The 13,674-nt window shown below is 37.7% G+C and overlaps 1 protein-coding gene across 4 annotated transcripts in view; it reads left to right on the top strand.

Annotated features, from left to right (window-relative positions):
* Window positions 1–13,674, top strand: part of RYR2 (ryanodine receptor 2) — a 788,503-nt gene that overhangs the window by 332,273 nt on the left and 442,556 nt on the right. For all 4 annotated transcript variants that reach the window (XM_034949586.3, XM_055098600.2, XM_055098645.2 and 1 more), the window contains 2 exons: window positions 3,496–3,595; window positions 4,303–4,399. In XM_034949586.3, the coding sequence (XP_034805477.1) occupies window positions 3,496–3,595; window positions 4,303–4,399 (197 nt within the window). The remainder of the gene's footprint in view (window positions 1–3,495; window positions 3,596–4,302; window positions 4,400–13,674) is intronic.

Here is a 13,674-nt window from a genome sequence, read left to right as displayed (position 1 = left end):
TCCTGGTATCAAAGTGAGACCCGGGTGCCCAGAGATTGGTGCCCAAAGCCCTTGTACTGCTGTTGGTGGATTGGTGCTACTATATTTTTGTGTGAATCCTGCAGTGGTTACATATTTCAGCCTAAGGCCGACTTGGCTTTCATCCTCTGCCAGTGTCTGTTTTTGCTTTAAGGATAATTCATCTCAGTTTCAGTAATTGAAACTGTTGTTGCTTTCTGAATATTGCATACCACAAGCCTGACGTGATGTAGTTTCTACCCAGACTTCCCTTTGCTGTTTAAGCAGCAAAATTGGAAGCATTCAAATTAGAATATTTTCTTCAGAAGAGTAGACCTTATTTAGAGAACTTTATATGACTGTAATATGATCTTAAGGACATATTTGGGACCTTTTCCCACAGACTGAAATTTTCATATGCTTATGGTTCTCTCATATTTATTATTTATCTTCAGGCATAGATATGATTTGGAAATTGCCTTTTTAACTCCGTCACCTATTTTGTTACTGCTGTAAACTCCTTATTACCTAAAATCAAGGTCGTTGGTCTGGCGCCAGCCTTTGTCTGTGGACCTATCAGTCATTCCACCTCTTAGCATGTGCTGTCAGCCCCAAAGACAAAGCTCTCGGCTGTAATGTATGTCCCCGTATCTCCACCTTTGTGCTCACGCTCTTGTCTTCAACACATTCCCCTTATCACACATTCCCCTTCTCAGAACTTCTTAGAGGGCCAGGGGGCCCAGCCCACTTCTGATAGCAAAGTTTCTGGTATGTTAAAAATAAAAATCTCCAAATGGTTTACAAAAATTTTTGGTATGTTTTAAATATTTGCACATAGCGCATTCACATTACTAATCTACATACTCAAATCCAATGTATGTAGACACTTGTTTGGGGACAGCAAATATATAAATGTGAGACACAGGCCAAGTGATCCTACTGGCTCCCTCAAAGCCCCCAACCCATGAGAAACTCTGCTCTCATTTTGTTGTCTGCAGTGTTCTCTTCTTACAATTCCTGTAGCACGTTGATTATGATTTACACAGCATTTTTAAAGGCTTTTTCCTACCTTCGATATCCATTTATTTATTTATTATTTTATTTTTTTTTGAGAAGTAGTCTCGCTCTTTTCACCCAGGCCGCAGTGCAGTGGCGTGATCTCGGCTCACTGCAAGCTCTGCCTCCCGGGTTCGCACCATTTTCCTGCCTCAGCCTCCCGAGTAACTGGGATTACAGGTGCCTGCCACCATGCCTGGCTAATTTTTTGTATTTTTAGTAGAGACAGGGTTTCACCATGTTAGCCAGGATGGTCTCAATCTCCTGACCTCGTGATCCACCTGCCTCGGTCTCCCATAGTGCTGTGATTACAGGCGTGAGCCACCACGCCTGGCCTTATTTGTTTTTTAATTTAATTGGTACATAATTTATTTTATTGGTACAAAATATCACATGTAGCCCATAAATATGTATATATTTTACATATGCATATACATACACAAAATACACAAAATGCTGTACCTCAGTATATAAAAAGTGTTGTGTGTAATGTTTGAGGTGATAGATATCTCAATTACCCTGATATGATCACTGCACATTGTATGCATGTATCAAAATATCACATGTGATATGTTTATATACTGAGGTACAGCATTTTGTGTATTTTATGAGATTACAAGCACCCTTGGGGTGGAGAATGCGTACTATTAATATACATAGTACATTCAGTGAACCCATGATGAATTAACAAATGATGGTAATCTACTTATCATAATATTACATGAGCTTTCACTTGGTCACAGATATGAGCACGGGTATTTTGAATTATTTTCAGAGTTTGGTTAAAATCGGTGTCATTCACATGGATTTGTGTGTGTGTGTGCCTGTGCACGTGCTTTTTTTTACACTAAGTTATTGAAATACGAGTATTTATGGAATAGCTTAAAATGTGTGTTTTTATGTTTATGGTACTTTGATTTTGTGATTTTTGTTAGCTTCTCCACATGCATGTTTACTGGATAACATTGCCAGATGCTAGGAACACAGCTGTGAACCTGTGTCAGGTAGCTTCTAAAAGGGAAAAAGAAAATAAGCCCAAGAATTTCACTGTGTGATAATTGCTTTGAAGGGAAATATATTCTGCTTGTTTGTTAAAGCAGATGGGATATGATTTATTTGTAAACAATTAAACAGTTTTAACATACTGGAGAAGAAATTGAGTCAATAAAGGAATCTTAGCTGGGATTACAGCTAAGACTGTAAGAATGACAGATTGAAGTGAAGAAGAAATTGTACAAAAGCAGGCAGCTAGTTGAGGTTAAGGAGAGGAATAAGAGCAAATTATTGCCAAGTCTTATGTATCAACTGGTAAACTTTCAATCTTATTCATTGGAAAAATGACTGATAAACACCATGTACATATCACAGTGTTAAAAGTTTCTTTGGTTTTATTTTTAAGAGAAAGAGAGTGAATGACCTCTTCTTGATGGTGACTTGAGAATAGTATCTTTATGTTAAAGAGACCCTTAGGATGTTTAAAAGGCCTGTGGAGTACACCTAAGGTGACTACTTTAGGCGTGACTGATCATCTAACTAAGATGGTCAAGATTTCTGGGAAATTTCTGGTCTGATTAAAGTCTGTGAAAACTTAGGCTGTCATCAGCATTGGCAAAGCATTGCAGAAACATTGCAGGGATATTGGCGATGTTTACTGAGAAGACTCCACGAAAACAGGTGGTTGCTGTATGTATGTTTGAAATTCTAGAGGCAGCCAAGTAATGATGAGTAAAATAAGCAAGGCATATGGCTGTACTCATAATTTTGTTTTTCTTAGTTAACATTTGATACTTCAGTCTTATGGCTCTAAAAGATATTAAGTATGTTTTATTTTAATGTGTTTCTATTTTTAAGAAGGAAAATCTGAAATTTGCTAGTATCTGAATTTCGGAAGAAATGTAGCCTGGTTTTAGATAGCTGTTAGGAAATATCGCCATCTAATGGCTTGTGCATCAAATTGCAGATAACAGTTCCTGAAGGACTCCATAAAAGACCCCATAAGATGCCTAAGGACTTCATAAAATGAAGACTCCATAAACTTGGTCCAATAGATTTCACTTACTTCATCATCAAAAAGCTGTCAGAGTGTGATATGTAGAAAACCTAATTATAATTTTAAGTGCTCATTTTGTTCATCAATCATCGTTAAAACAAAAATAGTATCTTGTTACAAATAAACTTATTTAGTGTATTCATTTATGCATATTTTGATTATTGACTTATATTTAAGTCAGTAACTGTTAGAATGAAGTTTAAAAATCCCTAAATTCAGAGAGGAACTTCTTTTCTTCTGACTAGTTTTTTGATTCTTGAATGACAGGTTGAAACAGATGTTCTCTATGAACATAACCAAATCAGCAACGTTAAGTTTGCATTGCTAGAAGCACTTACATGTTACAGCTTACCAGAGCCTGAAGTGATGCCTCCTTTTGCCTCTTGATACAGCACTTGTCTTATGGCAACGGCAGCTTACACGTGGATGCCGCTTTCCAGCAGACTCTCTGGAGCGTGGCCCCAATCAGCTCAGGAAGTGAGGCAGCCCAAGGTAAAAACTCCACTTCAATTTAGAGGGCCTGTCCTTGCTGCAAAGTTGACAGTCATCTTTGGAATTGTGATAATGAGCTGATTGTTAATTAGAGCTTTTTGTCTGTGTCTAAATATTCTGTAATGCAGATACCTGACATTTGAGGATTTTGTTTAAATTGCTATTTTAACAGTGAAGCTTGGGTGAAGATTAATCTTCCCTTATTTTTATGCTACTGTCAGCTTTAGTTTATTTGTGTATGCTTTATGTGATAGCTTCCTATGGATTGTTTTCTTCAATTTTTTGACCTCAGAGTATTGCCTGGTTGGACTAATGTCAAGATTTCTTATTTTCTGAGGTCATGCCTTATAGCTGGAATACGAATTTTACAAAGGAGCGGGATTTCCTAGGGAAATATCTGTATGTGTTCTGGTTATTCCAACTTACATAGGTTCACATCTGATTCTAAATGTGTTTGTATGTTTAACAGAGGATTTTATGTGTCTGAGGTCATGCTTTTAGTGGGAATATCCCTAACTGTGGGACTCGGGCACCCAGGACTCAGAGGGAACAGCAGGCACTGTCTATCTCTGTGACCTTGGCCAGGTCCTTAAGACTCACTAGACTTCAGTTTCTTTACGAAAGTAGAAGATTGGACCAGATGATCTGTCTGGCTATCAGCATCTGACACTGACAGTCCAGACCTGAATGATTTTTAATCCTTACAGGGTATCTCATTGGTGGTGATGTCCTCAGGTTGCTGCATGGACACATGGACGAGTGTCTCACTGTCCCTTCAGGAGAACATGGTGAAGAGCAGCGGAGGTTAGTACCTGAGCTCATTGCTTTGAGACTTGCACTCTTTTGCCTTGATGTAATGTTTTAAAAACTAGGGATCTATTCGTTCAGGCCAGTAGCATCATAAAAGATGGGCTACTGACATTCATTGATTCACTGAAGTGATCCATTTGTTGCCCCCTCTTAGCTTTTTCTCATGTTATATTTCTATTACCTACCAACAGAAGAACTGAAAATTTTTGTATAATTAAAACATATTAAGAAACACTGAACAAAATTAACGAAGTGAGAAGAGTGACCACATTGCATTAAACTACTTAGAACTTCATTAAATGCTCATTAGTTTTGATTAATTTTCTTTTTAGAATGTTTAATCTCAAACTCAGTTTTGAAGTCAGAGTTCTCAAATTGTGTACAATTTTAGGACCCTTTGCTATGACCTCTCATTTATTGATACAGATGATAGAATTGATCACTTTCTCTCATATTTAATCTGATATAATACCTCTCTCATGTTAATTTATTTGGCACTGGGACAAGATTACAATAGTATGAATCTACTGAGAAAAGTGCACAAATATTACAAAACCATAAAAATATTTAGAATAGTTTGCTACTGCTCTACCTTACAAATTAATCAATGAATGTAGTGAGATGAATATGTGAATAAGAGATTGCAGTGAGAGAAGGCACTACGTGGATGATTTGTTACGTATCTTTAAATCTTTTAGTGGACATTTTTCATATTAACATGGACACTTAGGTAACTATTAGTTAATAATTATTTATTTTTATAATTTAATAAGAATATATAGGGACCATTTAGAAAATTAAGAGTCATTTAACCAGCTGCATAATCTCAGGAAAAGTCCCTCTGAGACCTGGGTACTGGGTCTTAACCTCTGTTCCCAGGCAGACCTAGATAATGGTCAAGAGTGACATACGTCCCCTGGAAACATTCCATAAGCTAAAACTGCCTCTTTCAGTAGGTTTAGGAAGAAGATGTCGATGGTGTCAGTAGGGTTTGTATAAAAGATAATGGAGATTTTAAGACACTTGGATAAGAAATTAGTTTCAAACAGAAATATAAACTTAAGAACTAGAGAGATGTCAAGTATATTCTGGGAATAGCAATTATTCCAGAGTGATTGGGGGAAAATGGAGGAAAAGGTGGAAAGTAGACAAGAGAAAGATCCTCAGTGCCATTCCCGTGGGCCGGCTTCTATTCTCAGATTGTTAGGAAGGGATGTGGGGATCAGAGTGGAATAGTTAGTTCTCTTTTAAAATAATAACTCTGTTAGGCAAGGAGAACTTAGATTAGAGGTGGGGAGAATCTGAGTCACGGAAATGAAATGCAGTAATTCGTATGACAAAATCCAAGAACTTAGCCCAGAGAATGCCATCAGAATGGAGAGGTTTACTTGCATCATAGACATTTAGATAAAAGTGATGGGTTTAGGGGAGAACTAGATACAGGCTGTGAGAGAAGGTATCAAATCCAGCGCCATCTTTTTTTCTGCCTCAGGGGAAGACAGCTGGAGCTAAGGATTGCGGGAGATGGTACATGTTTGCTATGAAAGATGGAGTTAAACTTTGGTTACAGATGAGTACAGTCTATGAGACGTCAAGTAGGAAATTGGGATGTCTGAGTCTTTAACTTAACAAAACTTGGGATGGGTGCAAATTCTAAGTGTAAGGGGGATATTTAAAGGAATGGGGTCTATCATATGTTCATCAGATGGAGAGGGAGGAGCTGGGATTAGATGTGTTTGTCGACTGGGCATGGCCTTATGAAGGCTGTAAAGCCCTGGAATAGCCTAATCAGGCAGGAGGCTGAGGATGGATTCCTACAGAATGCTGATGTTTAGGATGTGGGCAGAGAAATAAGAGTCAGCAAGAGAGTCACAGTGATAGTTTATTAGGGAACCAGGGAAGTTAGTCATTGAAGTCAAAGGATTGGGTTGTGGATATGTTAAATGCTATGGTGTGTTTATTTGGAGTTAGAGCTTGTAAGAGACCATGCCAGAGTCTTTGGATCCTCAGTCCCTGATTTGTTAAATGGAAGACAGACTAAGTGTTTCTTAGAGCTCTTTCGGCTGTATCTACAGACACTGTAGAGCTTTGTGGTTAAGGTAATGGACTCTAGAACCAGACATATCTGGGATTGGGGTTCTGCTCTGCCACTTACCAGTTGTGTGACTCATGTAGGTGACATAGTTTCTTTAAACATTAGTTTCCCCTCTTTGTAAAATGCAGCTTAAATATTATCTCCTATTTTATGGGGCTATTGAAAAGACTAAATAAGAAAATACACGTAAAATACTTGGTGCATATTGAGAAATCAACACATATATTGTTGTTGTTATTATTTAGTCTGTTGCTATTATTTAGTCTGAAGAGGCAGCATTTAGCCAGATATGATTGAAAAGTTTGAGGGACTCTGGGCATATGGATGACAGAATGGCAGAGCATAGACTTTGTAGGAAGAGAGGCCAGACTGGATCCAAGAGGATCCTTTCGATGGCTAGTTATGATTGCAGAGAAATCTAGGGGACATTTCAAAGATATTTTAATCATGTTCTGGACCCACTCTCCCTTTGCATATATGTTGAAGCCTGCCCCTCCTTTCCAAATACTCTTCTTGATTTCATGTTGATAATTTCGGTTCAACTTATTCTTAGTATGTAATTAGACCAGCCTATCAGGACTCTTGGTAGGTAGTGATGGTGGTAAGAACACGTTTGTTTGTGTCCCTTTTTATAGCATATTTACATGGGTGAAATTAGATTAAAATGGATGTCAGATTATGACTCGAGGGAGAAAATGAGTCAGCAGTAGGCAGCATGGAGCTGAAGGGATGTTGCTTAAGAAAAAACTATTTGTGTTGGTTATACTGGGATTGAGCAATTATTTGAATAGAATGATAAAAATAATTCCTTGAATTTCACAATTATATAGCACTTCATTATTTCTAAATCTTGTTGATACCATTGTTTAGAAAATTTTCAACCTCCCTCTGTTATTTCCCTAGGTCATTGTAAGGAACTTGGGGGAGGCAAAGGATAGCTCACCCCGGAAGCAGCCTTTATTTATTTGTTATCAGTCTGTACTGGGGGAGACATGCATAATGATGATCTAAAAATATACTTTTTTCATTCATTAAACAAAGAAGTAAAAGTAATTTGATTTTTGCACAGTGACATGAAAGCTAGAGAAGGTCCTGGGAAATATGTAAAAAAATTTTTTTACCTTATAATTCTTTCCTGTAATTATGATCTGGCTATACTCATTAATTGTATGCTGTTGTTAACGTTAAATAACTAAAGTCCAATTTACTTTGTTAGGAGACATAGTGGAAACTATTAAGGAGATGGCCAGAAAAGATGTTTACTTCTGAGTGATTTAGGAATAGTCTGGTCATAAATGCTGTGTCTCTACATGGATTTATCCACCTCTTCCTGCTTTGTTCTATTGACAGTTATTTAATATACATAACTGTAATTGTAGCTATTGAAAATCCACCTCAATAATGGGTTTTATGATTCTGGATATCAGTAGAGTTACCTTTACCTTCCTCTTCACATTTAGATATGTATGTGTATGTGGTTACCTATTCATTCTCCTAAAGAATGTTAATAAAGCTCTTAGAATGAAGAGCATATAGAGCTATTCAATTAAGAACAACTGAATTGGAGATGATGCCTATCAGAGTTAAACTAAATATTTATCTTTTTCTCACGCTTCCTGCCCATTTTGCTTTTATGGATTGAATCCTGACGTGTTCATGAAATACAGCATCATTATTGTTTTAAGTTACTTGCGATTTTTTCCCAAAAGACAAATCACTCTAAAATGACTAGTAGACAACTTGTCTAAACAACAACGAAAATAGTAAAAATATAACCTATAGTAGTTGTGAGCAGTCAGGTACAAGGGAGAGAGCTCATTAGTATTAACTATAGTGTCGTAACTTTTTAGTTCTTATTAAACTCTTCAATTAGTGAGATAGAATGAGTTAAAGAGAAGCAAGTCTGGTAGTTGGGAAGGGATGTGTCAGTATCCCTTGTCAATCATGTTTTAATTATTGCTTTAAAAATAGGCTTTTGCACAACAGGGTAACTACAGCCAACAATAAATTTATTGTACATTAAAAAATAACTAAAAGAGTGTAACTGGATTGTTTATAACACAAAGGATCAATGCCTGAAGTGATGGATCCCTCATTTACCCTGAAGTGATTATTATGCATAGTATGCCTGAATCAAGGCATCTCATGTACCCCATAAATATATATACCTACTACATACCCACAAACATTAAAAATAAAAACTTAAATAGGCTTTCACTCTGGAGGCTTGACATTTGACTACTAAATTTTATTTCAAGCCTGACATATTTTATGTGGAGAGTATTTTCTGTTCTAGATTTTGTTTCTAGATTGCATCTCATTATTTCCATCCAAAATTTTATGTGAATATAATAAAATATCAACAAAGGCATTTCCTTTATGTGCACATAGATTTATTTATGGATTTGATATGCACTATGTGAATAAACTGTGCATACTTTTATATTGATACATTTTAAAATGGATGCATTGGGGAAGATTATTTGGGGCCTTTAGTTTGGAAATCTATTAAGGAAACATTGTTTGAAAAGCATTATTTATGTTAAAAACAGGTTTGCAATGTCGAAACTTTTTATTGATTCAATAAGAATGTGTAGAATGACTATGATTTTCTGGGTGCTGGGGCTATAGTAGTATACAAAAAGTTACAAAGTTTATTTTCTCAAGAAGTTTACATTCTAGTGGGCATATGCGGCAATAAATACGTTTATTTCTAAATGCATACACTTACCCACATATACAGAGATGAAATGCATTAGGTGATGATAAGAGCTAAGGAGAAAAATAATGCATGGAAGGGGATGGAGAGTGTTCATGTGTGTGGTATGTTTTGTGGGGTGGTATGACGGAGAGGTGGGGAGAGAAGGAGAGAAAGCTTGTTCTTCTTCCACCTTATCTGGCATTGCTCTTGGCATATGCTTGCTGTGTCTTGTTACTTTCAAATGCAGGCCAATTAAGTCATAGTTTCTGACAGTATCTGGAAATAAATGCTACATTTGCTTCCCAAAATGTGACTCAGCAGGAAAAAGCTATGCCATGTGTATGCATGACAAGATTTTTACCTCCATGCCCCCTTTTAATATTATGATGATTTAATGAGCTTTAGTTGTAAATAATTGATAAGGCATGAGATGGATTGGATATAATGAATTAAATGTCTCTCCATCTGGCTTAGAAAGAGATGCATAGTTTATATCTGTGTACACAACTGGATGACTGATATCCTTGTGAGGATATTTGTATGCCTTTGGCCACCACCTAGGAGGAAGCTCTTAAAGCTATTCTGTTGTTCTCCAAAATGGTCAAGGATAAAGTTTAACCTATGAGGGCTTTTCTTCTTTTTCTCTATCTTCAGGTCCTGCATATATCTTTTCAGCCTGGAACTGAGAGTTAGATGAGTTAGCTAAACAGTCTTGATGGAATAGTCAGTACATAAAGGAGAGCTACTTTCTGCTCTTTGCCTCTTCTCCTTTGGGAGAGATTCACTTTTTACCCCAAACTTAAACTCCTTGCTGATTGCAGAGAGTGCAGTAGCTGCTGTAGTTTGTCATGTGTTCTGGAAGCCTGACTTGGTCTAGAGCCGCACTCTCAAGGCAAGGACTGGGTAAAATGACTGCTTCAAAAACGTGGGCTTCTAACACAAGATTAAAAACATTCATAGGAATTTGAGCTGTTGGATCTTGGCAAAAATGAAAAACAATGAGACATTTGATGCATTTAGAGTATATGAATAGAAAAACCGACAATAGATTAAAATCAACATTATACAAAAAAATCTCTCGATGATGTTCTCAATTAAAATTTAAGAACATGACTTGTCTACACTGGGTTTATTAACTTAATCTATGTGTAAGCAATATCTTTCAGAAAAAAAGAAAGAGAAGCATCTTCTTTTGTAAATTTCCAGATGCCTTTATGGTTGTATTGTGTTCTGCAAAGCAATGGTAACAACATGTATTTTGTTGTTTTTCTGCTCTAGTCCTACCTACATGATTCTTTCAATGGTGATTCAAAGTGTAAGCTATTGTTGTTTCAAATCTGTGCTGATTCATTTACATTTTATGCAGAGGTGTCATCTCAAAACATACCTGTTTTCCCTTGTGCAGCAACTTGAATAGAGCTATTGTGGCAAACTGAGCCCCTGAATAAACAAGTAATGCTTCTTGGGATGCTGGTTAGGCAAGTACTTCTTGATTTGTTACTAGGAAGAGATTCCTGACAGCTGCTTTAGCACCTGCCTGCGGCTCAGCTGCTTAGCCACATGCTCCCAAAGGTACCAGCAGCAGAAATTCTCCTATGAAAATGTGTCAACTGAAACGCTTATAATTTCACTCTGAAATAACCTTTTAAGACTGGATCTGCTTTTCAATCACCTCAACTCAATTCTTTTAATATTTATTGAGGGACTTGTATAGCCCAGACATTTTTGGCATGTGCTGGGTATGAAAACATGTCTGAGGCCCTGCCACTATCTTTCTGGAACTCACCGTCTCTATTAGTCTGTTCTCACACTGCTATAAAGAAATACCTGAAACTGGGTAATTTATAAAGACAAGAGTCTTAACTGGCTCACACTTCTGCAGGCTCTATAGGCTGGGGAGGCCTCAGGCAACTTACAATCATGGCAGAAGGCGAATGGGAAGGAGGCATGTTTTATATGGCTGGAGGAGGAGCAAGAGAGCAAAGGGGAAGTGCTACCCAGTTTTAACAACCAGATCTCGTGAGAACTCACTATCACAAGGATAGCAAGGGGAAAATCTGCCCCCATGATCCAGTCACCTCCTATCAGTACCCTCCTCCAACACTGGGGATTATAATTCAATGTGAGGTTTGGGCGAGGACACAAATCCAAACCATATCACCATCTTTTAAGATCTCAACAACACTATATTCAGGATGAAGTGAATGTTAATCTGGGAGAAGCCATTTATAATTTTGGTAAAACTTAGATGGTAGAAAACATATTTTACCATTCAACCATGTGAGAAAGATCAGCCAAGTCTTTGTTGACCTTTGATTTTGAAGGATATTTTTGTCAGCCTATAAAAAGTTAACAAAAAAGCTTTGCTTTTCACTAATTAGTTTGAACCTGCTATTCAATATCAACTCTAAATGGGAATTGCAGGTGAGTAATTGTGGGTGACTGTAACTATTTTTCAGACGATTCCTACATGCATTTTAAATACGAGGGTCTAGTCATACACGAATACAACCAAACTTAACTTGATTGAGGACACGTCCGCTAGTAGGACTGTCTTTTTTTTTTTTTTTTTTTTTTTTGAGACAGAGTCTCGCTTTGTTCCCCGGGCTGGAGTGCAGTGGCGCGATCTCTGCTTACTGCAAGCTCTGCCTCCTGGGTTCACGCCATTCTCCTGCCTCCGCCTCCCAAGTAGCTGGGACTACAGGCACCCGCCACCACGCCTGGCTAATTTTTTGTATTTTTAGTAGAGATGGGGTTTCACCGTGTTAGCCAGGATGGTCTTGATCTCCTGAACTCGTGATGCGCCCGCCTCGGTGTCCCAAAGTGCTGGGATTACAGGCATGAGCCACCACGCCCAGCCAGGACTATCTTTAACTTCCCCACACTTTCACTTCCCGCATCCCATAGTGCCACTGATCACACGTGTTGGTCTGCATATTCATCTCTTCCATTCAGTTTTCAGCCAGGGCTGTGCCATTCATTTCTTGCATACCTTTTGCATAGTGAGGTATATGTGGGAATCTGCATACAAATGCTATTGTTTCATATTTGTGAAAGAAAGAAACGGAGAAAAAATAACTCTTGCACTTTAATGTAAGTTTGGTTAAGGATGGCTGTATAGAGAATCACCCTTGGTTGTGAGGTCCCCCATTTATATAATTTTGACAATTCCTGAAGGATTGTTATCTGCCAGCAATTAGGGGCGGGGAAAGAAAGCCATCTTAATAAATCAGCATAACAACCTGAGTGAGTAGAAAACATTTTGAGGACTATAAATGACTCCAGTATGCTTGGCTAAGTCATCTATATTGAAAATGCCTTGATTTCAAGTGAGTAACTCTACATACGGGAAGAGTCTCTGGACCAATAGAATAGGAATCTGAACGTTGATAACAGTGATTTAAAACAAAAGCATTTTTGGGGTTGTGGATATCTTTGAGAATCTAATATATGCTACAGATTCTTCCATAGAGAATTTGCATACTTGCCAACATGCACAATTTTTGTGATGTTAAATTATGTTTTCTCCCACTATTTTCTCTTATTTCTTCCCATTTAAGCAGCCAGCAGTCCCTGTGTTTCTTTGCCTGAGGGGAGGTTTGAGACTTGGCAGAAAGCTCAAGTTTTCTGCAAGGCATCTCTCTTCCTGACTTTCAGTCCCCAAAGACTAAATCTAAGGCATTTGTTATGCTTAATGTCTTGAACAGAAAGGAAAGAGGGATTGCTTCAGACAGAAAAAGGAGACGTTTTCCCCAGACTTAAAAGACATTCACATGGATCAACTGGACTTCCAAACATACACAAAAGAGAACCTGGGCCTAAACTTCACATTTTATATCAAATCTAATTCCAAATAGATCACAGACTTAAATATGAAGCACATACTTTTAGGAAAACAAACATAAAAGTTTTAAGGGAAAAAAAAATCAGAAAAAAATCTTTGGGATCATAGAGTTCTTAAACTTGACACCAAAAGTATGTCTATAAAAGAAAAAATTAGGCTGGACGCAGTGGCTCACACCTGTAATCCCATCACTTTGAGAGACTGAGACAGGTGGATCACTTGAGGTCAGGAGTTCAAGACCAGCCTGGCCAACATGGCAAAACCCTGTCTCTATTAAAAAATACACAAATTAGCCAGCTGCTTGGGTGGCTGAGACAGGAGACTCGCTTGAACGCAGGAGGTGGAGATTGCAGTGAGCTGAGGTCATGCCACTGCACTCTGGCCTGCCTGACAGAGCGAGACTGTTTCAAAAAAAAAAAAAAGAAAAGAAAAAATGATAAATTGTGTTAACAGAGAAGACAAAAATCTATGAAATATTTTACAGAGGTTGATTCTAAGCCAATATGAGTGACTGAAGCCCAGGGAAAAACACAAACTCAAGAAGCCTTGAGTAAATGGTCCCGAGGCCGTTATGTCACGACTACGTTTTATACAGTCTAGGGAAGTAGAAGTTACAGGCCAAGTCATAA

This window comes from Pan paniscus, chromosome 1 (assembly GCF_029289425.2).
Source record: "Pan paniscus chromosome 1, NHGRI_mPanPan1-v2.0_pri, whole genome shotgun sequence".
NCBI classification, from domain to species: domain Eukaryota; kingdom Metazoa; phylum Chordata; class Mammalia; order Primates; family Hominidae; genus Pan; species Pan paniscus.
This window is presented reverse-complemented; position numbering and strand designations above follow the sequence as displayed.